The following is a 1560-nucleotide window of genomic DNA, read 5'->3' on the forward strand; positions in this document are numbered from 1 at the left end:
CAGCTCCAGGCCTTCCTTGGTCACAGAGACCAAGCTCTTCCCATCAAACTCCTTGAGTTGCTGCACACAGTACTCATCGATGGGCTCAGTCATGTACACCACCTCGAAGCCCCGTTTCCGCACGCGCTCCACAAAGGCAGAGTTGGCCACCTGTTCCTTACTCTCGCCTAGGGTTAGCAGATGGGACTCAAGCACTGAAAGGCCTCACCCTGCCAGCCCCAGGTGGTCCAGATCCATCCACCCCACCCTGCTTGCCAGGGCAGCTTTACTCAGACCCAGTGAGGTTTACCAGTGATATAGTAGATGGACTTCTGTGTCTCCTTCATGCGAGACACGTACTCAGACAGGGATGTCATCTCATCTCCAGACTGAGAGGTGTGATAGCGCAGCAGTTCAGAAAGGCGTCGCCGATTAGTGGAGTCCTCATGGATTCCCAGCTTTAAATTTTTTGAGAATGCCTCATAGAATTTCTTGTAGTTCTCTTTGTCTTCTGCCAACTCAGAGAAGAGCTCAAGGCATTTCTTAACAATGTTTTTGCGGATGACTTTCAAGATCTTGCTCTGCTGGAGCATTTCTCTGGAGATGTTTAGGGGCAGGTCCTCTGAGTCAACCACACCACGGATAAAATCTGAGAGCAACCAGGGCAAAAAGCTCAATAAATAACAGCTGGACCAGATGTGGTCACACAGGCCCAAACATAAGGCCCTTTTGCTTGCCTGTCCCTACTTGCTACGTTGATGAGAACCATTAACGGTCTAGACTTACTCCCAGGAGACTACTCCAGACCTCAAAGCCCACCTCACTGCTCCAACCTCAGAAGATACTCACTTAGGTACTCGGGGATCAACTCATCACAACTGTCCATAATGAACACACGACGGACATATAGCTTGATGTTGTTCTTCTTCTTCTTGTTCTCAAATAGGTCAAAAGGAGCCCGCCGAGGAATGAAGAGCAATGCCCTGAATTCCAGCTGACCTTCCACAGAGAAGTGCTGAAACAAACCCAAGATGACTTTAGGGACAAGTGTGATGGAACAGTGACCCTCCCTCTCCTAACACTAGAGGAGCTCTTGAAAAAACTGTACTCTTTCAAACCAATCAAGACTGTATACAGTCCTTGGCTGAACTTAAAAAATTAGATCACAGCCCTCCACAGGCAGACCACCACAGGCACCATGCCACCCAGACTTCTAGCAGGAGAAAAACCCAGTTACTGGGGAGGTCAGACACCCTTCACTATGACAGGGATGTAAACTTAGGCAGGGGGCGGGGCGCTCCATACCTTTTACACCTCAGTCACTATGCAACTAAGCAAGGTGTTTCATCTCCAACCTGACACCTAATACTTCTCACCTTGACTGCCAGATGGTCTTCCCAGTCATTGGTGAGGCTTTTGTAGAACTCTCCATATTCCTCCTGAGTGATGTCATCAGGGTTTCTGGTCCAAATGGGCTTGGTCTTGTTCAGTTCCTCATGATCAATGTATTTCTCCTTAATCTTCTTGGTTTTCTTTTTCTTATCCTTTCCAGTATCATCCTCTTCATCTGAGCCCACATCT

General features: G+C 48.3%; 1 protein-coding gene across 1 annotated transcript in view; it reads right to left on the minus strand.

Moving 5' to 3' along the window:
- Window positions 1-1560, minus strand: part of Hsp90ab1 (heat shock protein 90 alpha family class B member 1) — a 5326-nt gene that overhangs the window by 1170 nt on the left and 2596 nt on the right. Inside the window, 4 exon segments of the mRNA XM_004649066.2 lie at window positions 5-167; window positions 290-628; window positions 829-994; window positions 1356-1484. Of these exon segments, the coding sequence (XP_004649123.1) occupies window positions 5-167; window positions 290-628; window positions 829-994; window positions 1356-1484 (797 nt within the window).

Source organism: Octodon degus, unplaced genomic scaffold, assembly GCF_000260255.1.
Source record: "Octodon degus isolate 3935 unplaced genomic scaffold, OctDeg1.0 scaffold00005, whole genome shotgun sequence".
Taxonomy (NCBI): Eukaryota; Metazoa; Chordata; class Mammalia; order Rodentia; family Octodontidae; genus Octodon; species Octodon degus.